General features: G+C 44.9%; 1 protein-coding gene across 2 annotated transcripts in view; it reads left to right on the top strand.

The window, feature by feature from the left end:
* Positions 1-10,852: 10,852 nt before the first annotated feature.
* Sptz (zinc finger FYVE-type containing 26 spastizin) overlaps positions 10,853-27,002 on the top strand; it is a 79,474-nt gene continuing 63,324 nt past the window's right edge. Inside the window, exons 1-10 of one of the 2 annotated variants that reach the window (XM_084582623.1) lie at positions 10,853-11,263; positions 11,979-12,060; positions 12,157-12,243; positions 14,973-15,314; positions 16,294-16,572; positions 17,629-17,796; positions 18,283-18,374; positions 20,077-20,500; positions 23,065-23,374; positions 26,180-26,397. In XM_084582623.1, coding sequence (XP_084438749.1) covers positions 11,013-11,263; positions 11,979-12,060; positions 12,157-12,243; positions 14,973-15,314; positions 16,294-16,572; positions 17,629-17,796; positions 18,283-18,374; positions 20,077-20,500; positions 23,065-23,374; positions 26,180-26,397 — 2,253 coding nt within the window. In that variant the 5' untranslated portion in view covers positions 10,853-11,012. The remainder of the gene's footprint in view (positions 11,264-11,978; positions 12,061-12,156; positions 12,244-14,972; positions 15,315-16,293; positions 16,573-17,628; positions 17,797-18,282; positions 18,375-20,076; positions 20,501-23,064; positions 23,375-26,179; positions 26,398-27,002) is intronic. The other variant, XM_084582624.1, reaches the window with a different exon arrangement.

Here is a 27,002-nt window from a genome sequence, read left to right as displayed (position 1 = left end):
CGCAGCCGCCGCGGTCGGATTCGAACCCGGGTACTCCGGCACAGTAGTCGGGCGTCTTACCACTGTCCCACCCCGGCGGGGCCAGAATCCTTGTGGGCACATGAACCGAGCCGTAAGAGAGGGGCGGAAAGTGAGAGTGAAAGTGAAAAGAGGAGCCGCATTGGAGGGCTGCGGAGTAATTTCGACCACCTGGGGATCTTTAACGTGCGCCGACGTCACACAGCACACGGACGCCTCTTGGTTTCGCCTCCATCGAAACGCAGCCGCTGCGGTCGGGATTGACTCCGGGTGCTCCGGCACAGCAGTTTGGCGTCTTACCACTGCACCACCCAGGCGGGGCACATCGCACAGGACAGGGACACGTCTTTGTTTCGCCTCCATCGAAGCGCAGCCGGCGGAGGTCGGGATTGAACCCGAGGAGAAGGACAAAAACTTTATTATTGAACCCGAGTACTCTGGGTATTCACGCTATCAGGCATCTTAGACAGCGGTGGAGTTTGGTGCGACTAAGTTATCCGTGATTATGCTTCGAAACTCATTTCTCTCTCCTCATTGGCGAAGTACGATAGTTACAGCGCTTTTTCTTCTTTTTTTTGTAAATCAATTTAAAAATTGGTCTGGCTTAGCTTATGGTTAAGCCTAGGATGCGAAGCATATACTAGCCTAAAAAATTAAACATTACCTGGCTATACCTGGTTAGCCATTCATAGACAAGACATTACCTGGCTATACCTGGTTAGCCATTTCATAGACAAGAACAACTCATGTGTTACTCTGCTTCTTCCTTTATTTTTCTCAAACCAATAAATGCACTATGATGATCAGTCTTCAGCACGCATTTTCCGTTTGGTAGCATTTCGCCGCTCGAACCGAGTAGAAGTACTCGAAGCTTCATCCTTCACCTCGGCATCGGTTGTCGAACGCTGCCGTCTAGCTGCATACTGTGCAATCGCTTGGCAAGCCGTACTCTCGTTGTTCTCCCGTTTCCGTGGCTGATTGTAACTTGCGCTTTGCGGTCTGGCGAGCCGCCCTCTCCCTGGCCGACATCTCGCTGCTCAACTTACTCAACGAGTGCGTCGCCTTTTATACAATTGCGTGACGTCAGTATCTCCTAGCGGTAGGAGCGGGAGTTAGGCCGACGTAAGGTGCCTGGATGCTCTCTCTCGCCCGCGGGGGCGAGAGAGAGCATCCAGGCACCCTAGGTACCCTAGGTACCCTAGGCCGACGGAGGAGGCTGCGCGTCCGTAAGCGAGCGCACGAGTTGAGCCCCAGCTTTCCCAGCTGTTGTGACGTCATATCACGTGGTGCGCCGATGTAGGTCAAGTGGTAGCTACGCGGCCGCGCGCGGCAGCAAGGAGGCTTCCCCTGATGGGGCTGGGGCAGGTAGGTCACCGCCGCTTGCGGCGGGGGCTGGCCTGTTCCTGAATTTTTACCTGCTGTAGGCCGTCATTGCACCCGCCACCGCTTCGGTGGTGGTGGACGACGGCCGTTGTTGCGGCGCGCGTCTTTCTCTTGCTCTTCTTTTTTCTTGTCTATTTTCTCTTCTGTCTGCACGAGGCAGCGGAGGTGGCTCAGCTACAGAGCCAGTAGCAGGCACGTGCATTTTCTTTTCTTTCTTCCTACAGCCACAACAACAACAACAGCAAGGAAGAGCTCGGTTGTGCGGCTAGTATGCTTCGCATAAAAGCCGATTCCCGCTTTAACGCGTCTGCTTGTGAATGCTGTGCGCTAGGTAGAGCCAGTCCTCGCGTGGCACTAATTTGACTTTTAAGTAAACCTGACCCAATGAAATGTGGGCATCAGGATTCCGTGGTGTCCACCAAAAAGTATACTGTGCCATCCCTTCTCCAAAATGCTAATACAACCTCCATTTCCTCACGGCGCCCCGTCGGGGTGGTGCAGTGGTAAGACGCCCGACTACTGTGCCGGAGTACCTGGGTTCGAACCCGACCTTGGCGGCTGCGTTTCGATGGAAGCGAAACGAAGAGGCGTCCGCGCGCTGTGCGATGTCAGCGCAAGTTAACGATCCCCAGGTGGTCAAAATTACTCCGTAGCCCTCCACTACGGCTCCTCTTTCTCTCTTTCCACTTTCACTCCCACCTTCCTCCCTTTCCTTACGGCACGGTTATAGTGTCCACAGAACGTGGGACAGATAGTGCGCCTTTTCTTTCTTATGAACCAATTTAAACAGAGAAACAGCCCTGTGTTGCGCGATGTCGGACCCAGGTGACCGAAATTACTCCGCAGACCTCCACTATGAAATCTTTTTTGTCCTTTCCTCTTTTACTCCCACCTTTCTTCATTCCGTTACTACTCAGTTCAGGCGTCCACAAAAAGCAGTGTGGCAGACTACACTTCCCTATAAATTAAATTTTTAATTTCCGCAGCGAACGCGTCTCGTCGGAGGTGAATGCAAAAGACGCCCATGGGCTTTACACCATAGAACAAGACACAAAGGCTTTCTCCTTTTCGCTCTGAAGAAGAGTTAAGTGCCTCAAAATTTTTGGTCTCGGTTTAAGGAAATACCCTATGGAAATTTGAAGTCGCCAGCAATGAGAACGCCGTGTTTTGAAGGATTTTGAAAAGCTTGATATATTTTCTTTCAATAATCTTAATGTCTTTTTCCGCTTCAGATTGTGTCACTGAGCTCTGCGGCCAATTCCCCCTCGTGGCTCGCGCCATGATACAAAGAAGAAGAAGCCGACTAACACGCTAGCACGCTATCACGCTAGCACGCACGATTCGTACAAGAAAGAGCTCAAGCAAGAATACGGTGTTTTTAGTCGAAGAATGGACAGGGCGACCGACTCCCCTGTGACTTCCGCCACCAAAGCCTTCTCCCGAAGGAGGTCAGGACTCGTCCTAGTCGTCACGATCTGCGAAATCATTTGCGCCATTCAGCCCAGCGTGTCGAGTACCCTCAAAGAGCAGCGCCAGGACACGAGGTGGTTCTCAAGTCCAGATCGCTCGCGTATGGACGGACTTTCTTCTTCCCAACGTAGCGACCATCCTTCGGCGAGCAGCTTCATGAAGTGCTACTCCTTTACGACGACTCCAGTGCGCAGGTATTGCCTCGTGCGAGGCTCCGCTTCTCAGCTGAACGTTTCTCATGCATCGGATGAGTGCACCGCAAAACACATGCGTCTGCCTAAATCGGACAGTGCGCCGGTGGAACGGCTGCGAACTGTGATGCGACTCTTCCAAGCAGAGAGGCGTAAGATCGTACTTTCAGCTGCATCATCCGGTAAGATCGTGCTCTTTTCTTGGGATCAGTGCAGCCAGCCGATCCAAGGAAGATTATCAGCAAGCGGCGATGCAGGATGCAATATCTGTGATATCACTCTCGTTTGTGAAGCAGCAGGCTACAGATTCAATCTGTCAAACTCTGTCACTGTGCAGGAAGGCGATGGTGAAACTGAGTTCTTATATTATGACGAAGAAGTTTCTGGAGATGAAAGCGCCGTTCGCTGCAATGACCATTCGGCCACACTGCTGGAAGACGCGCTAAAATGGTACGAGTTTTTTGACATAATAAGGTCTCTACTATTTACTCGCGATAATTTCTGGCTTCACAAGGAGAATTATGGGAAACCGAGCACGGTGAGACCATCCACATCACAGTACCCAATAGAAGCCTCATGTTTTATTGCGCACTTCCACCCTCTTCTAGACTGGGAGTATAAACACAATTGCAGCGGTGACTATTCCGTTTTATGCACGCGAAGGCGACCACAGCAAGAAAACAACGCCAAACGACTATCTAACTGCACGTGGCGACAAGGACAACTCGGCGGCTATGACATCTGCGTCGACGATCGAAGACTCGCAAACTCAAATTTTCCCCCTAATTTTTGCGCAGAAGGTTCAGTGAAGCTCTTGGAAGAGCCAAAGCCTTCCTATCGCTGGATATTGCCATTTCGGCTTAACATTGTCTGGGAAGGGAATAAACCGTCATTGAAGTACTGCAGTATTCTGAACTTTTTCACGCAGCCTCCGCGTAGACAATACCGGAATTGCTCCGAGAAACTTCCATATATATGCGTGCGAAACAGGACCAAGAGAATTCCGTTTCTTGCAGGACAGAGCGGATATTCCTACTGCGAGAACATAGAGGGGAATACAAGCAAACTTTCGCTCCGATGCTTGAATCGCCAAGGTTTGACATTCCAGGAAAGCGTTGCGGCCTGTGAACGGCTCGGTATGTACCTCACACCGGAGGGGCTCCAGAACCTCGTCTACGAAGAAGTGACCGGAGTGAACGTGACCAACACTCCTGGCAGCATAATTAACCGGTACTGGCTCCAGCCGCTGAGGAACTGCAGTGGAAGGTGCGTGGCCCTCGAACGCATCAATGGCACGCTCGCGCAGCAGAGGACAGACTGCTCCGAGAAGCTGCCTTCTGTCTGTCTCTTCCCACCGGCCATTTTCCCGCTGCCGGCACTCGATGGAACTGCCTGTGAGGAAGCCAACGACTTGCAAACGCCGAGCGAGGACATAACTGCGACAGAGTTTTGCGGACGCAATGCCCAGGGTACCACAGCGGCCTATGGGAGCAACGGTGAACAGGGTTCAGGTAACAGTGCGTTATTCTGTACTTCAACTAACCTACAAGAGCAGTTGGAGTTGGTGGATATGTCAGCAGAAATTGAAGCCATCTCTGACCGTTTGGACACTCTGGAAAGCGAAGTAGCGTCCGCTGGTGACATCGGAACTGTGTGTCATAACGTGCAGCATGTATTCAAGAAGTTCGATGAACTCGCTGAAAAGCTAAACGATGCCGAGAAGGCGAAAGAGACTGAGAAATTAGCCGAAACGCTCGCTCGATTCGTAAACAAAGTGTTTCTTAAGACAAAGCTTTGGAGTTGCTTTCCTGAAAGGGAGAGACTGGACCTCGCGGGGAAACTTTACATCAAGTTTGAAACTTTCGCTTCGCGGACATCCAGTGGATGAACGCCGATACAATGAAATGAGAGGCGGCGAGGGGGCTAAGAGGCAGCCCCCCCCCCCCCCCCCCCCCCCGAGGCAGAGGTGGGCAGGGCAGCCGGCATGACTCATTTTTCGTGCAATAAAAAAGAGCTTATCACTCGGCTATTACAGGTTGTACAGAGTTTTTCTTTTTTAGAAGATTCGACAGTTGGGCCTAGTTGGTACATGATAAGCGTAGATACACGGCGTAAAATGAACAGAAAAAAACACAGAAACACACGCGGACAAGGCGCTGCTGCAACGGAAATTTATTGCGAACTCGCCTCTTATAACAGGTGCGAGCTGAAAAAAGCACGAACAAAACAGCTGGCATGACTGGTGACAAGCTTGTGAAATCGATGGGTACGCTCGGTCAGGAACAAAATATATTTGTCGGCCAGCGAAACGAAAGGCGTGCTGACACAATCTTCACCTGATTTTTCGATTAGACATCCTTTAATGATCTCTCTCCTCTATATTTGTGCTTACTGTTGACACGCGCGTCAGAAAATATGAGAGCACAATCTTTGCACCCTCTGCAATGCGCAGCAAGGTGCTGTTTTAGGACAACTTTCCCCACATCGTTAGGATGTTCAAGCAACCGCTCATTATAACACCTTCCAGTTTGTCCGATATTTTCCTTGCCGCAAGATGGTGGAATACTGTAAACCACTCCCACCTCACACAGTACAAAAGGTTTACGGTGTTTTATGAGGCAGGCCTTCGGTGACACCTTTCCAGAATTTACCTTTGCGCATAGTCTACCAAGTTTTACAGGTGCTATGAAGACAACTCTGACGCCATTCCTGCTCGCAATATTTTTCAGGTTATGCATTTTTAGGTTAGTATATATGCATGTACAGAACGATGATGGTCTTTTTTTTTCTCTCGTTGATCGGTTAAACTATTGTAACACTTCTTCTTTATCATACTGCAGGCCACAGAGGCCTGCCGTGGTGGTATGGTGAGACCACACCACCAGTCTTAGCCCATTTCTGCCCATCCGCACCGACGCGAGTGGTCATGGCATTTGAGCAATCCTTGCTCAGCGACAGAGTGGTCACTACCGATTTATCACCTATGCAAGTCGTCTCCTATTCGATCCAGAACAAAATTATTCAATTACCAAGCCTGAATGCTTTGCTCTGGTCTGGGTCGTTGCCAAATTTCGTCCTTAATTACTTGGTCGACATTTTACCCTTGTTACATATCGCCATGCGCTTTGCTAACTTTCTTCTCCTGAAGTCCCTACTGGCCGTCTTGGATGCTGGCCGTTACTACTCCAGGAGTATACACATTCTCGATAACTTATAAATCCGGTCCAAATCATCGAGATGCAGACTGTTTGTCCCGCTACCCAGTTGATTTCCCTCCTAGCGAATGCGGAGTTGATAACTACGTCCTGTCAATTTCCGATTTCTCTAATATCACCCATGAAAAGCGCTCGGACATCTCCCTTGCCAGAATCATCGACCAGTTCACCAGCCACCTAGCCACCATAACCAACCCAACGCATCCTTTTGTTGCGCAGTTTGTTCCAAGGGGATATCCTGTTCCAACGCAACCTGCACCCGGATCGCTCAGATTTCTTGTAGAATTGTGCCTCACCACCTTCGTTCTACCATTTTAAAACAGCTGCATGATACACCCACAGCTGGCCATCTGGGTGTTACCCGTACCTATATGACAACGTACGTCGATGTTTTTTCTGGCCTGGACTCTACCGATCTGTGCGGCGCTATACAGCAGATTGCGAGCTGTGTCAACGCAGGAAGAAGCCCTCCGTACTTCCCTCCGGAACACTTCAACCCATTCCCATCCCGTCCACTCCATTTTACGTGCTTTGGTGTTCACCTACTCGGACCGTTTCCACTTCCTTTATCAGGAAACAAATGTATTGCTGTTGCGACGGAATATACGACACGATACGCCATCACCCGAGCAGCATTGACCCGAGCCATACCAACAAGCTGTGCGGCAGGCGTCGACTTCCTGCTGAATGACGTCGTACTGCATCATGGCGCTACCCGACAACTGATAACCGATCGCGGTCCCTGCTTCCTGGCAAGATCCTTCATTCGGGCTCTGTCCATCATACATTCAATACAGCTTACCAACCCGAGACTAACGATCTCACGGAACGCTTCAACCGCACGATCACGGTGATGCTGTACGTCTCAGACGATCACCGCGATTGGGATGCGATTCTACCTTTTGTGACCTTCGCATAAAACTCCATCCGTCACGACACCGCTGGATAATCTCCTTTCTATTTTCTGTTTGAACAAGATCCGGTGCTTCCCATCGACACGGACTTCCCTGCTTCCGATGCCGTCAGCAGTTACACCCAACACATGGTTGTCCGAGCTTACGCCGCCCGTCAAATTTCCCGCAGCCGACTTTCTGCCTCCCAGGAAGCGCAGAACCCATTACGACAACCATCTTGAGATCTAATATGCACCTGCCTCTCTTGTTTTGCTGTAGCTCCCGTTCCGTCGTGTCCACCTAAGTGAAAAGCTCTTGCCGCAGTACAAAGGACTCTACCGCGTGTTGTTCGCCAACTGACAGATCTTACGAGATCGAACCCTTGGTACCCAACTCTTTGTCACGAGAACCACCGTCTGAGATCGTCGATATAACCCGTCTCAAGCCTTACTAGCTGCCTTCTTCGTTCCCGCCGTAGCAAGCACCGGACTGTGCTTTCAAGGAGGGGGGGGGGGGGGGGGGGGGGGTCATGTGACGAAGAATTGAGGTATGGCGCAGAGAGACGACGATGCTGAAGTGCGTGCGGTTAACTGGGCGGTAATATATTTTCCGCTGTGCTAGATAAAGCAGACTGAGTTAACTGGTCATATCAAGGCCCCCAATAACAATATTTGCAATATTTACTGTCCGGGTGCTCCACAGTATTCGGGCATATTAACCACTGCACCGCCACGGGGGGGCATTTCTTGGATCGGCGTGCATAAAAACGGTGTGCAAAACAATTTTTCCTGTTGGCAGGCGTGGCAGATAACCTCATATTCCTCACCCGAAGTGACAAAAAAATTCGGGCAGAATACACTCTCCTATAATACTGACTACAGTGAACTAGCAATCCTTCTAGTTCACTGTACTGATGAAGCAGCGATGCAGTTTTGTTTACGTTTGATTTGATTAAGTTATACGTGATTATACTTCGATACTCGCCATTTCTATTCATTCTCGTCGGCGGATAAATAACCGATTCGGCGCCATTTCTTTCCTGTAAACCAGTTTAAAACTTCGCTGATACCAGCTTTACTGCGTCTGCTTGTGTATGATGTATGGTGCGGCGTTTGAGGAAGCGCCAAATGAAAGGACGCTTTCCTTTTCCCTTATCTCTACTCAATAAAGTTTTTTGCTTGAGCGACGAAATAAATGTTTTGCACTCCATTCACTCACTCACTCACTGGCCTGGTGAAGCCATCGGTCATATGACTGGACGTGACGTCATGATGACGTCGCATCTGGTAATTACGTCAGGTCCGGTCATGGTGACGACATTACTGATATGGTTATGTAATGGTGGCTTCATTACTGCGAATATATTCAGCTGCGCACGATATGCGGAACAACCTCCGGCTTAAAAGCATCGCTGTTAAAAAAAACTTCTCGCGACCAGCTACGCCACCGTTCCGTCGGAACACATGGATGATAGCACGTCCGCTCGCTAGCGCGTCTGGAAGAGGAAGAACAACGTTGCTACATTCGAGTAAAAGTGCAGCTGTGTCAGTAGAAAGGAGCTATTATGAAACTAATTATTAAGTGAGTGACGACGCACATTTGCGCTAATTTTGCACTTTGCTCCTTTGCTTGCATTAGCTTGCATGCAATTTTGGTGCCAGCATGCGGCGCCCTCAGGAAGCCCATGATTAATTAATTAATTAATATTTATTCATAAGGATGACCTGAGGCCCAGATGGGAAGGGGTGGGTGAGGTGCGGTTGTGGCGCCAGACTCTGGCATGAAGTCTAGCAGGTGCGTTTGCCGACTTGGGGGCTGTTCAGTCTTCGTATGTCAGGATGTCGTAGGCAACAGATAGCGCGCAACCAATATGAAATACGATGTTCATGTATTAATGGACGCGGAGATGATGCGTTTCTTGAACTACGTCTGTGATGGATACGCTGCCGTGTTCCAGCGCGGGACGTTCATGTGAGTCATCGTCGTCTTTACCAGTGCGGATTGTGCATCTACGTCATGGTACTCGGCGACGGGGTCGGCCAAGGAAGCCTGAAGCCGAGAAGGCGGAGACGAAGGCTTGGCGGTGTTGTGTCTTCCCCCCCCCCCCCCCCTCCCCGTCTGTTCCTGCCAGTTTCAGTTCAGTCGGCCCAGGACGGCAACGCGGAACCATGCTATACAATGGGGCGTTTACGCATATTCGCTCTCATGCGACCACCGTGGAAGGAGCAGCTACGCCCTCAACTACGTCCAAAGATACAACGTCTGGCCGACTGCATTCTTCCACGCGCATTCGCTAGAGTGTGACTGTTGGGCTCGACTTGTCTGCAACCCGAACAGTTGGCGCCAAATTTACTGAGATGTGAGTAGCTGCCGGTTTCTGCAGGACAGAGATAATGTTGCCCGTGTTTGCTCGCCAGCATCCCGTTCCGAGAAATGTTTTGGTCGTGCGCACGTGTTCCTGGCGGCGGCTTGCCATTGTCCCCTTGCGTCATCAATTTCCATACGCATGAGTTTAAGGGAATCGGTCGCAAAGCCAATTAAGGAGGCTTCCCTTGTTTCGATATTAAAATAATGCTTGCCGTCTTCCACTGTTGTGGGAGCTCACCTTTTTCCCACCATTCCTGCATGTACTTACTCTGTTAGATAACTAATGGAGTCATCTTCTATATTCCTCAGCATTTTGTTCGTTACTCCGTCAGGGCCAGGAGCCGACTTCGTTCTTGAAATATGTAAAAAATCTAGAATGGCAAAATTCGGGACACAATTTTGGCAGCGACCACTACATAATTGTTTCCATACTGAAAGAAGGCTTTGAAACGCGGAGGGCACGCGCGCCGGTCGTTGTTGGGTGGGATCAATTTAGAGATATCAGGAGGGCCCAAGAACTGGAGTCCATCCGAAACATCGAGGAATGGCCGACGGCACTCAAATCAGACGTTAGAGAGGCGACAAAAACGCTCGAATGGGATAACGCCCCGGATATTGCAGACAGCCGTCTTCTGCATATGTGGGAAGCTAAGCAAAGCATGGAGCACTGCCTCAAAAAGCAAAAATAGAACTGCAACCTTAGAAGGAGGATTGCAAGACATAATAAGGAAATCGAAGATTATAATTAAAAATTATGCGAACAAAACTGGGACAAAAGTGTGACGAAATGGAGGGGAGCATGAACTTCTCCATGACGTGGAGCTTTTTCCGGTAATTTCCGGACCCCCAAAACTCTGACGCAATCCGGTATAAGATTGGTAAAAGCGCGGCACATGTTTGAAGGGAACGGTGCATGATTTCATGAACAAATTAATTGAGACGTAGTACATGGAGGAAACTTCGCAAAATGCGCCTAATGAGGCGCTGGACGCTTCCATCACAGAAGCGGAAGTGAGGACGGAGATTGTAAGAATTAACGCATGGCCCATAGCATTCGAATTAGCACGCAGGTAGAGAGAATACGCTAGCAGTCATGCTAGCAGTGTTTTGTCGTCGTTCGCAACCCATTCATTTTGGCCGCCTTTTTGTTTGCCGTTAAATAAGGGTAAAGTTATTGCGACGTCTAGACCAAAATGATTCTTTATTTGTTGCAAGCAATTAAAATCTACGTAATATGTACAAATTATATATTTAGTTTTATGCATTTTGAACCGTCTACGTTTTCTTGTCGACGTTAATTAGGGGAATGTTGCGCATATGACGTAAGACAACAAAAATGGCGGTTGCGTCGTCGTCAGCTGTTCGCGAGTGCGTGCCCGCTTCTACTTTCGTGGCCTGTGTTGTCAAAGCTGTCTGGTGCCAGCGCTGCATTTCGAAACGATGAGTGTTCGCACCGAATAAGACAGGCAGAAGCTATGGTGGACGAAACTTCTGCGTGTTCGTCTCGGTCAACCAAAGACGGCGACGATTTTGGGTGCGACGAGGAGACAATCGGCTGCGGCTCTAATTTGTTGACAGAGTTTACCAGTCACGTGTACCTCGGTCAGTGGGAATGTGCTCGTGCCTGTGCTCTCGCAGCTTTGAGAGCGCCATTTACATCGCCGGAGCAGAAGCACTTTGTCAGGGAATACATACGCGGTGTATCGCTGTTTCCTGCAACTTTCAGGTATGTTGCACCGGCGTGAGCGGCGCATACGCCCCTTTTGTATAGCTTCATGTGGTTTGTTGTCTGCTGTGCTTCGTTTGCGTGAACTCTGGTCGAGGTGCGGCGCATAGTAACACACTGATCGAACTGAATGTAATTGGCGGCTACTAATGCCAAAGCGTTTGTATCCACGGGGTTGTGCCACATAGCGACTAATCCGAAAGCACGTGCACCTTCGTTATCCGTTACCTTGGGACTCAGTTGAACATTCTCAGCTTTCTTATCTTGGCACCGGTAGATAAAGAAGGCAGTAGTCCGGGAGCAAACGTACGAAGGACATTTTTTTTTTTTCATGTTTTAATTTTTGCAGTACACTATAGTTTACGGTGAAGCACGCAGTGCCAAATTAAAAAAAATAATAATAATAAAATTCCTTTATATAGCTTCACATCTAGCAGAGTCTTGCGTGTCGAGTCACACACATTTATTTGTGTAGTTTGCCGTATTATATGCATTGGTAGAGAGCCCGTCAGCCTGGTTATGGATGCGTTTTTCTGTATGAAACAGATGTTTTCTCTTATGTTTTTAGTGTTTAGATTGCACCAGTCGACGCCTTTGCACCTCTAGGTATGCTTGTCATACTAAAAGAATGGAGCAAGGTGTAGGCATTACTGGAATATCCCTTTGAAAACCTTTGGTGATGTTTCTTTCTTTCTCTTTTTTTTTTTTTTTTCAGCACATGTGCTAATCCCCTACTGCTATCACCGAACCACCTAAGCTGGCTTGCTGCCAAATTCCTTGAAGATTATTGCTTTGAGGTTTGCCCCTTTTCTTCCAATATTTTCCTATTGTTGATTTAACACATTACATTCTCACAGCTCAGAGTAGTGGTAATCTTGCCTTCATTCATTTAGGACAAACCATCAAGTTTGGCTCATGATGCAGAATTGAGAGTCCTTCTCTGTACAATTGGTGGGGAACTTCCTGACGAATGCAGACAGGTTTGTACATTATTCTCACCTTGCTGTAATAAACCCTGTGTCATTGTTATATTGAATTCCTTTTAGTATTTAGTAGAGGTTATGGCACTAGGGTCTAGCACCTTTTATGCAATTGAAAGCATCTTTATATTTTGTAAAGCCATAGTCATTGAAGTCACATACAGTCATAGTTGGAGAGGGGCTTGAACGTCCCAAAGCGACTCAGGTTATGAAGGACACCATAGTGGAGTGCTCCAAAAGCAGGCTGAATACAGGACATGGCATTATGAACCATTTGGAATTAACATATAGCTTGAATTATCCATTGAAGCATGCACTTGAATACAGCAATACAATGTGTTGCAGTGTAATGGCAGTATGCAGCACATGTACATCAAGTAGTGGAGGGTTTCTTGATTGTTCATTTCGTGTATTTATTTATTTAAGCAACCTAAAGAGCGTAGTAGGGGTAATACATAGTTTAAGTGAACGACTAACGTGTCAGTTTTCTAAGAAGAAAATAACAAAACAAAAGAAAATAATTTTGTAAATGTACGAGGGTTCGCATTGTAACAATGCAAACATAAGAAAGTAAAACAATAAAAAACAAAACAAATGCCATTATCAGATTGACTGATTGTTGTACGTCTTGAGCATGGTGCATGTAATAAGCACAATATGTATGTAATCCTATCCACATTTCAAATGAGACAGTATTCCCATGCCTTGTCAATAGGACTACTTTGTCAGAGCCTTATGTTTGCTGGCATTAATAGTTGAAAATGTGAATTCACAGTCCAGCACTGCTATTATACAGTGCATATTTTTGAACATCTTCTGGGCTGAACAAACCTGTAGTGTGTGTTAAAAAGACTGTTAACATTATATAAGTGTCACTTCTTGTCGTGCTCTAAATAGTATGTAACTGCTTATCACTTACTACAATTAGAAAACATGTGTAAATAGCTGCTTCAACAGTAAATAAGACATCACTGTCTCTTTTGCTGATATCTTTGTGTGATACTCCATTTCTTGCTATTGTCACTTTTCATATTCAAGTGAGCTTGTGTAACTTAGTTTGTGATGTAAGCACGAGAGAAACACTAAATCCTCAATACTGCTAGATACTGCTGTAAAATTTATTGTATATCGCATTAAGTAGACTTATTCTTATAAATATGCAGTCACAAGTAGGCATTTTTGAACAGACATTTCGACCAATTACATTTTTAGGATTTTTAGAACGAACCTAATGCACAGGACACACACGTAATGCCCTACATGTAATTGACTCAGGAGATGTGGACAGAAAGATGTTTGTTAAGGTGAGCATAGAGAAAATAACGAAGTCAACACAACCCCACTGGAGCAGCAGGGGGTGAGAGAAGTGGAAAAAGAAAGTATACTGCAATGCAGCTTAACATGCATTTTTGCAGTTACTACGCCATCTTAGCCTGTCAGAACAGTTCAGGTGTATTTGAAAGCTTACAAATTAGACTGTTAGATAGTGATAAAATTTAACTTATCAAAGGTACTGATTACAGCAGCTCCTGTGCATACCTTTGCGCCTAAAAACTATTAGAAATTGAGAACTAAAAATTGCAGCTTTAGATAGTGATAAAATCCTTCAAGATTATCAGTTAAGGTCACTTAGGTGCACTTCTTTTCTTTGTTGCTTGGGCTTATGCTGTAAAGTTTTGCTCACAAACTGTGCAATAGCACCTTGTGATATTGTGAAAGTTTAAAATGAGGGCACTGAAAATGTTCTGTTGAAAAAACTGAAATTGTTCATGCCTCGTTTAGCATGTTGAAAGTTATCCAAATATATTTAGCAACTTGTAAATTAAGTATTTAAGTACTGATCGGAATTAAAGATAGAGTGGTATTATTTACTGCTGTTTAGGGGTTTTTTTGTTGTTTATGTTGTGTGCTCAGACTGCAAACACTTGACATTTATACTTGAAAACCACAGACAGGAAATGTAAGGAAGAAGCTATTAAGTGCATTCTTCATTAAAATAGGTACAGATTGAGGCATCTCAACTGACATCTCTGACACATGGTTGAGATGCCTTCTGAGGTCCATTCTGCATGTGGGACAGCTTTCTCTGGCTACGCAATGACGGGCGAGGCGTTTGTTTGTCGCACTACACCAAGTAATTCTGTCATATCTGGCCTCAGTAATGGTTTTGGTTTCAGTTCTGACTTCGTGTTGAATTAATAGTTTTCGAGCCACCAGCCATGCAGAAATGATTTCCTTTACACTACCGAAGGCTTATGTGGGCGTAAATGTGTGTCTAATCAATACCTCACACTGCATACATTGTCAGAACAGCTGCGTCGTGTTAAAAAAAGAACAACTAGTGCATGTTAAAGAACCCCAGGGCGTTGGAATTATTTGGTGCCCTCCACCATGGCATTCCTCACAGCCTGAGTCACTTTCGGGATGCTAAACCCTATCAACCACAAGATCTCAAAGAGCAATCGCTGAGTGGTGTGATCATTCTGTGTATATCTGTTAACTGCAGACCAAGCTGAAAGTGGTGTTACTCAAGAATTCAAAGGGCAGCCATTGAGCAATGCGTCTCCTCTTTGGCTTAGAGCGTCGAATGTATTTGGACTTTGTTAAGTCTAGCAAATGTGTCCCTCTTCAAGCTGACAGATTTTTTTTTTTTTTTTTTTTTTTTTTTTTGTGGCACATTACTGTTCAGGTGTGAAATTTCTGATCTGCATTTCTTTTGTTCTCTCAAGGAGCTGTACGAGGCATGCTGTACAACAGCACCGACCCTCAGTGGCGAAGTGAACAATCTTCTTTCACCAAAATGCCTTTCATCATTGAAGGACTTGTTTCTTAAGGATCCCATAAGGAGCAGCCTTCTAGCCGAACACATCTTCCAACACCTTGGGGAGCAGAGTAACCTTACACATCAGCTTTGGAAAGTGCACCTGGATGCTTTGCACAGTTGCGTGCAACAAGTTGAAGGGGCTCTCTCAGCGTACGAAGAGGTTGATGACAGGCAGAGGTTCCTGCTTCTCAGGCTGATAGTGACACTGCCGGACCCATTGGTAGCACGTTGTTTAGGAGACCCACAGGTGAGGCGTTTTTGTTGCTTCTGATGTTCCACACAGACTCTGACTAGAATAAAATTGAAAGCTTTTTAATGTTTTTCCATGAAAAACATGTTTCCATGTTTCCATGTTTTCCATTTACAGCGCAATGCTTCATGATTTCATGTGATGCCTTCTTTTAGTCATGAAACATTCGTACGATTAGGATGTGAAATTGTGGCATATGAGAAGCATTCATCTGGTCAGAATGACAAGTAACTTGTTTGTATGATTAAGAACATGCAGAGTTGTGAGTTTTCATGGTCACCTGCATCATTTTCTAATGCACATCTAATTGCAATACAAAGCGGTCATGTATAATTTTAGCTAAGCAGCTGATGACAGATTATTCTCACATCATAGGCATGACCATCAATAGCTAGACTGTATGTGCTCATTGTTTAATTTTGTTGCCTGTGGTGTAAAATCAACCACAGCATAACCATGCAGCATTAGCTCTTACTTTACTATATTGAAATGAAAAAAAAAATATTTATTGCAAAGTAAATAAAAGTTCCTTTTGTTATATGCTTTCATAGCTATTGGAATACACGAGATGAAAGAGCTGGGTGAAGTTGCAACCAGTGAAAATGCAGTGGTTACAACGTTTTTCTTGTTGTTTTTAATTAACATGTTCTGAGAGCAGTGTAAGCCCACAATGGTTATTTTATTAAAGATTGTTCATGTGCAAGGGGATCAGTATTGCATTGCTACATCACTTGAATGTGTCAAATGGTTACAAAGATGAAATAACACGACCATACATAGCACTGCTGATTGAAGTATCATTGAAAGGAGCTGATCATTGCAATATAAAATATAAATAGATTAATTCCAAACTCACGACGTTGCTTCACACAGTAACACAGAAGATGCCTTGATGAGAGGGGTATTATTGCTGCTTTCTTGTACAGGAAAATTTACAAGAGTGGGATCTTTATTTCTGTAACCTGCTGTTTTTCAGTGGGACGATGGTCGATTGGATGCTGTTATTGGGAACCTGCTGAATCTTATCGATGGAGGCCTTCTCAGCGAGCTCTCAGTATTCGAGTCCATTGTGTGCCGGAAATCACCGCTGCTGTCCAAACTTTTCGCGGAGCGTGAGAATGAGCGGCATGGGCGTCTCGCTCCCGCTGGCAGTCCCCTCTCATTGGCCGTGTCTACGGAGTCGGGTCAGCTGGACCTACAGGAAGCATTTCTCAAGTCGTTTGTCAGAGGGGAGCATTTTTTGGAGTCCATATTTGTAAGTAGTTTCTTTTTAAAGTTTCCATTTTGTAAAATCGAGATCAAAGTGACAGTGAGGACAACTCTAGCCAGTCTTTTCTTTGGCAAGAAAAGAAAGATTGTATAACTCTTTCAGGCTGTGTTGATGTTTCCTCGGCAGCAAAGAATGCACTCATTGCTGAGAAAAAGTGCTTCTAAAATTCAGTATCTTTTTTTCTGCTGTTTCTTTGAGATTCATGTCAACATTGGAAAGGCCTCCACTGTTACGATTTGAAAGTAAATGGCACATAGCCTAGTGTCGGAGACCTGCATTTGAAAAAACTCTTGGTGTCACAGCTGTCATTGAAACTGCTCTTTTTTTATTGTTAAAATGAGGCAGTCCATGGAACCAGGCCAACATTGGTTTGTCCTTTGGGTTGGGATCGTTTAGCCACCATTCATTTTGGCCGCTGTTTTGTTTTGACTTGAGTTATGCCGCTTGGTTTCTCATTGTTCATTGTAAAATATGTGTATGGGAATTCATAGTTTCTGAAGCCTCTGTAATTTTTTACTAAGACTCTGGAAGAATTTCTCCTTTAGAAGCAAATAATGGGCACATGTTTTCTTATTGTTTTCTTTTTTGGGGAAATATGCTTTTTCCACTTCACCTTGTTCCGCTTCTAAATCAGGCATAGAGCTGGAAACATTTCTTTTAGTATTGAAGTGGGATTAATGTGCGTGGTCGCTGTATATGTAGACAATCTTTGCATTGGTCCAGGCTCAGGTTGTGAGAGCTTATTAAGGATCATTTGATGGGTGATATTTGACTAACTGTCCCTAGTACTGGGAGTTGGTACTTCTTACACTGCCATCATTGTCAATATTGCGCCTGGCTTATGAAAAATTTTAAGTTAAACTAATATGTGCTGTGAAACTCAATTTCGGCTTCTTTGCTGTTGTGGAGAATCTGGAATACAGGAATTTTTTTTTTTTTACTTCATTAAATTATTTCAAGTACCGAAATTTTGTGGTTGCTGTTAAAATGGGAAGCCATGTTGAGCAACGGTATAAAATCACTCTGCACTTGGTCTTTCAGACTGCCGCCGTAAAGAAGTTGCACAAGGGAGAGTCGGAGGCTGCCCTCCAACTTTTTTCACATCCTGTGATACGAGACTTTTACGTTGTTGCCTTGCTACGTGCCTGGAATGAAGTTGTCTCTGACGATGAAGCAAGCTGTGTATTGCAAGCGTTGGATGAAACTAAGGTATGGGCTCTCGGTGAAAACTATGTTTGCCTGGGATAGGCTCTTGGCCATGCAGTGGCCACATTTGAAAATCCTACTCTGACTTGTTTTGTGCATACTGTTGGAGGCCTGAATCGCAAAAACTTTCGGGTAGTTCGACCATGATATGCTCCTGCCTGGTGCACAAAGCAAGCTCAGCGGCATCATTTTAATATCCATCCCTTAGTTCTTTTAATACAATCTTTCTTTAGTCAGCCTTGGGCAGTTAAGAAACTTTGTGATGTGTGAACTCCTCAATATTAAGTTTAGTATGCATTTTAGCTTCAGTCCAACTTTGAATATAGCATGCTTAGATGGAGTTCTGTAAGGCTCATTTACTGTACAATATTCAGGAGCCTTCCTACACTTTGGGTTTACAGCAGTATTAATGTGCAAGGATGTGTGTAATCTGAAAAATATAAGTATGTTTGTTCGCCCTTCACATGTTATATTTACTGCTTGTCACAGGCGGTCAGATGGGGAAACCAGGAAACAGAGAGGCTTCTTGAAGATCTGCGTTATCGCCTGCTTGTGACAGACTGGATCATCGCTGTTCAGAGGTATTGCAGCTGCATATTTTAATTAGAGTATTGTAACCTCTTTGTTACTGCATTGACTAAGTAAATGATTAGAGTGGGCTAGTGTGTCCAAGAGGTATCTTTTGTGTACTTTTTTGTGGCTAATTGTTTGTTAATTTGTTGACCATAACTAATGTGTCCATGTACTTGATTAAAATTAGTGTAATAGTACAGGCTTCTATGGTCCTCTACACCTGCTTTGGACATTGCACTATTTTATGCTCCTGCTCTTTTTTTTTTTTTTTTTTTTTTTTTTTAAATGAGCCTCTAGTTTTTATCTACCCCATATTGCAGGCTAAGGTTGACTTAACTCGTTACTGTCCAGGGTCACAAACTTGTGACATTTTATTTGGACAGTGTGTGCATATTACTGCCTCAAGCTCAGATACAAAGTTTCATCTTAACATGCTCTCAGTATCCAGTGCTTTCGGGTCAGTATGTTTGGCATCACTATGATTAAGCTGTGTGGGGAAAAAAAGAAAATGATTCCTTGTCTCTCATTTTATGACACAAAATTGGGAAACGAGGGAGGCATTTGTTGGATAAGGAATAATTTACTGCCTCTGGACCTGCAAGTTGGTTCAAGGCTTTCAGTTCAATCTTTCACATTACTCAGACTAGCTGTGAAAAATGTAGCAAATGGTAGCTAATCTGTGCTAACCAATGGCTAATGAATTTCCCAAATTTTAGCAGTGTTAACAAAATTTTGATATTGGCTTTTGAACTTTGATGCATTAGCTTGCTTAATGTGGAGGTAATGATTTTTCCTTTGCTTTCTTCATAGTTTAGGCATTGAAGGGTTAAGAAGGTCAGTTTTATTTTCCTACTAGTACATGTGCTTTGCAGAAATAGCCTGTTTCGTCCATTTGGACTAAAGGAGGAGAAAGGCAGAAATTACCTGTGCACTCTGTGGCCACAATTAATTCAAAATGAAATCCAAAAGAAATCATTCATGCTATGCAATGTCAGTGCATGTTAAGGAACCCGAGGTGGGCAGAACTAACTTAGTGCTGTCCACCACAGTGATTCTCGTCTCTCACTTTTCCCTCTCCTTCAGTGTAGTTCCAGTATGCGCCATGAGTGAGACATTTACCATGCCTCCACTCTGCCTTACTACATTCGTTGAAGTTAGACATGTGCCAAGCATTTGACGTTTAGTTTTGACACATTTGCATCCACTATCGAGTTCATGTTCAGTTCAGTATGAGTTCATGGAATGCCCCAGGTGGTCGAAATTACTCTGGGGTTGTCCACTACCGTACCCCTTTCTCTCTTTCCACTTTCACTCCCAGCTTCCTCCCTTCCCTTATGGCACGGTTCAGGTGTCCCCACAGAAGAAGTGTGACAGACACTGCACCTTTCCTTTCCTGTGAACCAATTATTACCATTATTTATTATGCTGATTTAGCAAAGGAATTAATTTTTTTTTGCATTTAGGGCTTATTTATAAAGGCTGAGAGCTGAGCTCTATTATTATTATTAGCATGCCCAGAATTAGGCTGCAGACGTCACTTCCATGCTGTGTGCAAACATGATGATGTAGGAAATTGTTTTGCTAGTACTGCACTTTACTTTTGACTCTCAGTGCGTGTAATGTTCTGAGAGCTACACCTGTTATCAGAATACTCAAAATGTAGTGCATGTAAATATGAAGCATGCATTCTTGCTTGCTCTATGCTTGTAGGAAAAGAAAGACATCGCTGACATCCCCAGCAGACGTGAAAGGCAGGCGTCGCACCATCTTCGGTATGCTTCAGCACCAGTCAGTGCTGCGTGTACTGCACAAGACGTTGGGCCTTGGGGAGCTTGAACGAAAATCTGTGTTCGTCCTGCTCAGCGGCCAGCGTTGCAGTGCGGTCGAGCATGTGACGAGTGTGGCCACCGCCACAAGCCCCACACGTAGTCGAGACTGTGCCCTGTACCGAGGCTACCTGGCCATGCAGCATGCGATGAAGGCACTCCACTCTGCCATTGTACTTCACCACTTGGGCTGCAGCGTCGCCAAGCTTGGAGAGCAAGATCAGCTGCAGGAAGACATTCCGGACGATGTCATTTTGGAGCAGTACGACTCTCTCGCCGACGCTGTTACTGTGTATGGATTTGGACCGGTAAGCGTGACCATTTTGTGAATGCATATATTTGGCTGCTTAGCTTGCACAGATGTTTTACCTGAAGACTAAGATTTCAAACCTATTGACCTTATTTACCCTTTTAAAGTTCACCTAAATTGTACTTCTTTATGAAAAAATCTTATTAGCTGGCAGTTCGAAAGCAGTGTGTAAGCATCACTGCCAACATGAATTTTGTGGAAGGGTGCAGCAGTGCTGAGAGAGGGCAGGAGAAGCTATTGCTACCACTTAAGGTTAGTGGTCATCAGGAAGAGTGAAGACTTTAACCAGGGCGGGCCTCGTGGTGACTCAGTGGTTAGAGCATTTAACTGCCGAATCCAAGGGGTGCAGATGCCCGTGTACTGTGTGATGTCAGTGCACGTTAAGGAATCCTACATGGTAAAAATTTTCAGAGCCCTCACTACTGTGTCCCTCGTGGCCTGAGTTGCTTTGGGACATTAAACTCCATAAACCAAGCCTGAACCATTTAACCAGGGTACATTTTCCATGGCTGTCTGGATGGCCCAAGTAATCAGGTCCCAGTGATTATCCATGGTGACTTCCCACTGGGACGGGGAGGAGCATGGTATGGGGTCCCTGGGGGACGATTGAGTTTGGAATGGTAGAGAGCCGGACATGCATTACAAAAAAACAATCGATGATGTTGGAGTATTTGCAAATAAGTAAATCATATGGTATCTGCCTTCTTTTTTTCTGCATTTTACTGTTTTTGTAATGGCTTCGCACATCATGTGTCTGCCAGCATTGCCAGCTCTTGTAAAACCTTCACGTGGCTGCATTTGATTACTGATATCGCATCGAGCTTGCTAAGTCATCAATTGTAGTACATAAAGGACTTTCCATCATTTGCTATGGCATGCGGGAATTTAATTTCTATTTGCAGGCTTTCCATGATGTTCAGAGCTTGGCTGGTCATTGGTGTAGTCACAATCGCACATTCTTCAGTCAAGATGTCCTTCTATCCGAAACTTCTAAAGAAATGTAAACTGATTATTGACGGGATGACTCAGGTCTTGACTCCTTTGTTTCTGGCAATGTGGCAGCTACACCAACTACTGCATGGAAATGTCAAGGCGAATTAATTAAACTTGCAGGGAATGATTCTAATGAATCAGGAATGGCATAGTCATAAGTTTTCTTTCCAATCCTCTTTGACCCTCATCAATTATTTGGTGTCATTGTACATTGCCTAATGCTGTTTTCTATGCACGTTATCACACTGTTTCAGAATCGGAATTTTTATTATTATTTTAAAGGTGCTTACATGATGCTATGCACAAAGCCTCAATAATTTGAACTCACATAATTCAAAATCCCGTATAATTCGAACAATTTCTACGGCCCCGCAATTTCTAATGTGAATTTAGTCGTACAGTTCGAAGCGGCTGACTGCACTGGCCTTGTTAACTCGAAGGTTCTTGGTACTTTGCTGGAATGCTTGATCCTAGTTTTGCTGCAAACCAGTGGAGCAACGGCACCTCGGAGCAGCGAAGTGGTGCCGCAAGTTCATGGTTATGCTTGGTATATGCCATAGCGCCCCACCCTGGAGCTCCCAACACAGAAAACTACTCTCTGGTACAGCTTGCCGACCGCCGAAGTGCGCCTCTGCAGAAGTGAAGATTTGCTTGACTGCAGTGCAGCCGTGGGTACTCTCAATGTTTCGTCAAGACTTGGCCGGACTGGAGTGTGCGCACTCTTTGCCCCTCCCCTCTCCAGCTAGGCCATGGACAGGGCATCAAAGCATATCCCACTGAGCAACGGAAGCGCATGTTTTACAATGCTGCCACTCTAGCTCCGTGCCATGACAGCCCGCAAAATTGACCAACGCCGTTTATTTTAGTGCTGTTCCTTGGCTTAGAAGGTTAACAGGCGCCTTGATTACCGTGTTTACCCGCATAATGAACCCACCCCACACTTATGACACTGAGAATATGTTAAAAAAAAAAAGCTTCTTAGTTACCACGTCCCTCCGTTTCGCTCTGTCATCATCGTGGTCCACAGCTAATTTCTTGGCAAGGCGGCAAGATGCTGCTCATTAATATCACAGTGTGTTGCTTTTTTGACGTTAACTCCTATGCTGGGCGTGTGGGGGGGGGGGGGGGGCAAACTTGGCAGAGTGCTGGGGCAGTGCCTTGTTTGGCTGGTCAGCTGGTTTTCAGTGCGTTCGCTTTATCATGCCGCGATTGGGTGTGCTCCGGCCATCCACTGCCACAAAATCATCGGAAACCATGATAGCAGCAAATACCCTTTGAAACAAATGATACTAAAAGCTGGTGCCATGATTGCGGCTGACTGTGTGCTTTTGTTGGCGATTGATGGATGGAAAGACGAGCGTGGAAGGGGGCTATGGCCAGCATGTTCTCGCAATCATTTGTCTGGACCAGATTTTTTGCGATGTTTGGTTAACTTGAAAACTCTGTTAATTCGAACATTTTTATTGGCCCTAATGGCTTCGAATTAACAAAGTTTTACTGTTATTTCAATGACGGGCTTGTGCTTTTTTTCCTGTTGCTTACTTTTCCTTTATTTTTTGCTTGGGCAAGGTGTACAAGCATACAGTTCTAGATGAATTGGGACGCTTTGAGGAGGAAATCGGCCAACTGTTCCCCCTGACCTTTCGATTGGAGCTCCTCGAGAACACCTTCTCGCTGCTCTTTGTGACTCATGTCAACCTGCGGAGAGACGCCACAGATGACGAGGATGCAACTGATGCTGAAGATGACGCTCGAAGTGACGAACATCATTCGAATCAATCACCTGTGGAGGTGTCAGTGACCCCTGAAATGCATGAAACGGAATCGGAAGAGGACGTGGCTCAAAACGATGCTGAAAACCACGCTGCTGCTGTCAGTGGTACGTTTCTTTATGTACAGTTTTTGATGCATGGTCAATAACTGCGAGGATGTGAACCAAGAAAGAGTTTTAGATGTCTGCCTTTTGTAGTTTGATGGTATTCAAATAGACTTATGTTTGTATTATTAGCAAAAGCAGACAAGCTTTATGCGGTGTTAAACCTTTCAGACCTAGGTTTTAATTTTGATTGAATCAAGCTTCCTCTCATCAATGTGGTGACCTCATCGCAAGGCTTAGCTCAAAATATGAAAAGTAGGATTTCGAAAAGTGTGGCTTGTGGAGGCAAGAAAGCAATTTTGTTTAACCCTTTTGTGAAGGCCACTCTTAAAAACAATAAAAAGAAAGCGTACAAATGTTGATAAACTTCCCAGAGCGTAAGAATAAGAAGTACAATAGACATAACCTAAGGTGAGCATAAAATATGTCGGCAGTTTTATGCCTAGGAAGTTTTATAGTAATGGTTAATGGTACAAGTAGGGGTTTTGAAATTTCTCTCATTTCTAAGTGGAAGTTGTAAATTTTTCAGAGCTAGCAGTAGCAGCTGTTCACACTGTCAAGCCTAGATTACATTTTAATTTAGACATTGATAAATAAGCATGAAAATAAAATGGAGAACCCGCTGTACCTCAAGTAACAGAGCATTCCATGTGGCATGCAGATATTGTAGTTTATTTGTCACGGTTGGCGTGTTTGTTGACTTTTTGCTTTCTCTCCTTCGATTTGGCTCGCCTTTGAGCCTCTGACATGCTATGCAATACCACACGGTTGTGTACAAAGTTAACACAGATATTGCAGAGAAGGTGCTGCACCTAGCAGTGATTTTTAAGTTTCAGGTGAATTTTGCATCCTATTGAGCGGTTTCAAATGTCATGTAGCAAATGCAATGAGCACTAGTTCATGAAACAATGATCTGGATAGAGTGTGGTCCACCATTTTAGTGCAGACGAATTGGCCTTCAGTAGCAAGAGCAATTTTTTCTCACATTTCAAAGCATAATATATAGACTATATACTAATATAGAAGCATAACATTGAAGTAGAAGTCCTAGAAAACTGTCCTCCGGGTGTGTTTTTGCTTACAAGTCATGACATTTCGCTTTCTATCACCTACGACACTAGGTGTATCATTGTGCACATTCCCTCCAAAAATAAACCACTAGTATTTTGCACGGAAAAACTAGCACATTACATTGTCATTTAAGCAGAAAAAGTTTTGTCTTTAGTGGAAAGCAAAAATGGTATCTGAAAGGGTTCTCTGAATATAGTCTTCTATATTTTCTATGCCCGTTGTCAGTGCTGAGGCTAAACGATGGCTACCATTGCCCTGTATGTAGTCTGGGTGGATAGGTGGTTGGTCTGTAGTGAACACATCATTTAAATACATTTCTGATTACAGTGCTCGCCATATTCAGGCTTTCACATTACAGATTCCCCACTTCATTCATTGTTCTTGGTTCTGCTCTGTGATTCAAGCTTTTCTAGGCTTTGTTTGCTTAAGCTCAGCTAGAATAATACTTCATGGCACCAGCCTGAAAAAATGCATGAGGAAATACATGAGGAACTGGATAAACATGTTTCACACCCCAGCAACCCAACAATGCGGAAGAGTGTATAAAAAAGCTAAAGCTCAGTAATTAGTCTATATTAGTGTCACATGGGAAGCCAAACCTGAAAAAAAAAAAAGAAAGAAAAAAAAAAGGAAGGTTGTCGGGAGAAAAATGCACAGAGAGAGAGAGAGAGCAACTTTGTTTAACAAACAATTCAATTTGCATAGGGTGTCAGAGATGTAGTTCGAGAGTAGCCTGAGCAGGTGGGGATTTTTTTATCCAGTGAGCAGGAGGTGGCGCGTCTTAGTGAGTTGCTTCAGAAAAACTGGCTGAACGCAACTGCAACTAGATACATATTTTATTGACATTTAGAGGCTTCACATGCATTGACCTTGGAAATTAAACCCAGTAGTGCGGAAGGTTCTAACCTTTTCTGGAGCTGCCAAATTAACAAGAGTGGCGCTTGCATGTAGGCATGCAATACGTTGTCCGAATAAATTTGGACTAAACAAACCTCTGAAGACATAAATATGCTATGATTCAGAGATAAGTCAGTGATAAATAATTTATTGATTGATTGTTCCAGAATTTCTCAACTATAGGACACCAGCGTTGTCTTAAATATCTTAGCCACATAATTCTTGTATTTCAGATATTCCTGTAGTGCAGTTTTTTGAATTGCCTTATGCTGTGTATTTGCCTGCCGTCTTCTAGTACAATCCATCTAATTTATTATTTCTTTAAGTCCAAAAGGTACTGTTAAGGAGGAATGCATCTTGAGGACCATGTATGAGTGAGCAAGAACAACAGACACAACAAGAAAAAAGAATGAGAAAAATGTAGTTGAATAGATGCTAGGTATTGTAATCACAGAGTAGTAACATGCACCCACGCATGTGTGATGAAAGGTCCTCACTGGGTTTATATATTTTTTTATTTTTACCCACGTATTAGAAAGCTTGGCTACCTGTTAAGCTCACAACCTCTGTAAAGCGAAAGGAACCCCCATGCTCTTTTTACGAGAGGGTTTTAGTTTCCAAAGGTGCTGTAACTGGGCCACCAGAAAATGAAGAAGCATGTGGCCGGAAGACTCTTGACTAAAACTGTACATTTTATAAAATAGGAAACAACTGCAATAAGGAACGAACAAAGCGAAATCTTCTTCAGTTGTGTCTGTGTTCATGAGCTTTGCCAAGGGCATAAACAACTCTCTTATGATGCTTTCTTTGTTTTCCCTTGCTATCTTTTTTTTTTCCCAGTTGTGTCTGCTTCCAATAGCGTTGTCAAGGAGACGAGTGACTCTCTCTCGGGCAAAGGCAGCACAGCCAGCAGCAACGCAGGCACCCGTATGGCCACGGGCTCAGTGGGCTTCCTGTGTCCCCCATTCCTGGTTCCCAGCCTGCTGAGCTCCCTCTCCACTATTGTCCTGGCTACACAGGCAGAGCTGTTCCACCGGTTGGCCCAGAGGAAGGAAAGGGTGAGAAGGCCTGCTTTCCCAAGACCACATGTCCTTTTCATTCTGTGTGCTTGTGTACTGCTGGGGTTTGCGCTGTGCAGTGCCACACTCAAGCTGCTATCTAAAAGACATGCAGCTTCCCACTGTGCAGTGTACAAAGAGTGCTGGGGGTTCATTCAGTCACCAGCATGGCACAGATAAGGCTCCAGGCGTAGGATTAATGATGCGAGCTTAGTGATGCCAACTGTGCCACATACATATAGTATGTGCTATGTGGGTGTTGCAGCCTACATGTGAAAACTTCAGGAAGGCTACTAAGCTACACCCTACCACAGGTGCAAGAGACATTCCATATTATGTTGAGCCTGGTCCGCAAAGATCCGGGCATCCAGCCTGATAAGAAACAGGGTAGAGAGACCAGAGGAACTGATGCTAAATCATATTACATTCCATTCTAGCATCATAAGCGTCATATTTGGAGGGGGCGGGTAATGTCCCTTTCAAGTGAATAGGGTTCAGTGGAGGGCCACTAGGATCATGTGGGCAATGCAAGCTAGCATGAGACGTCGCTGTCTATATGGAAGTGCCCAGGGACCACTTTGAGGGGGTCTAGGCTCAGCCACATG

This window comes from Amblyomma maculatum, chromosome 10, assembly GCF_055883805.1.
Source record: "Amblyomma maculatum isolate TAMU_Amacu chromosome 10, ASM5588380v1, whole genome shotgun sequence".
Lineage (NCBI taxonomy): Eukaryota > Metazoa > Arthropoda > Arachnida > Ixodida > Ixodidae > Amblyomma > Amblyomma maculatum.
The sequence above is the reverse complement of the archived record's forward strand: the minus strand, read 5'-3'. Positions and strand labels throughout refer to the sequence as shown.